General features: G+C 61.1%; 1 protein-coding gene across 1 annotated transcript in view; it reads right to left on the bottom strand.

The window, feature by feature from the left end:
- Positions 1-192, bottom strand: part of RNF17 (ring finger protein 17) — a 164,553-nt gene extending 164,361 nt beyond the window's left edge. The window contains exon 1 of the mRNA XM_014528174.1: positions 63-192. Within this exon, the coding sequence (XP_014383660.1) occupies positions 63-192 (130 nt within the window). The remainder of the gene's footprint in view (positions 1-62) is intronic.
- Positions 193-303: the final 111 nt, after the last annotated feature.

Here is a 303-nt window from a genome sequence, read left to right as displayed (position 1 = left end):
AGCCTCCATGCCCGCAGCCCGGGACGAAGCCAGCCCGCGAAGCCCACCCCCGGGATCCTTACCGGAAGCTTTGGTCACCATTCTGTCACACCGAGTGCACTGAATCTCAGCAGCTACCCAGGGCCGACCCTTCCTTCCCATCTGCTGACAGGAAGGCAGGGTGAGCCGAGCTGTCGAAGATTCTGCCGCCATTGCTGCCTTCTAGACCCGAGGAAAGTACCTCGTGCCAGTCCCAGCGTCCCTCGCGCCAGCGATCAATCATCGAAGGCAATCGCTGCAGGTAGCCAATCAGCAGGCTAAGAT

Source organism: Myotis brandtii, unplaced genomic scaffold (genome assembly GCF_000412655.1).
Source record: "Myotis brandtii unplaced genomic scaffold, ASM41265v1 scaffold62, whole genome shotgun sequence".
Taxonomy (NCBI): Eukaryota; Metazoa; Chordata; class Mammalia; order Chiroptera; family Vespertilionidae; genus Myotis; species Myotis brandtii.
The sequence above is the reverse complement of the archived record's forward strand: the minus strand, read 5'-3'. Positions and strand labels throughout refer to the sequence as shown.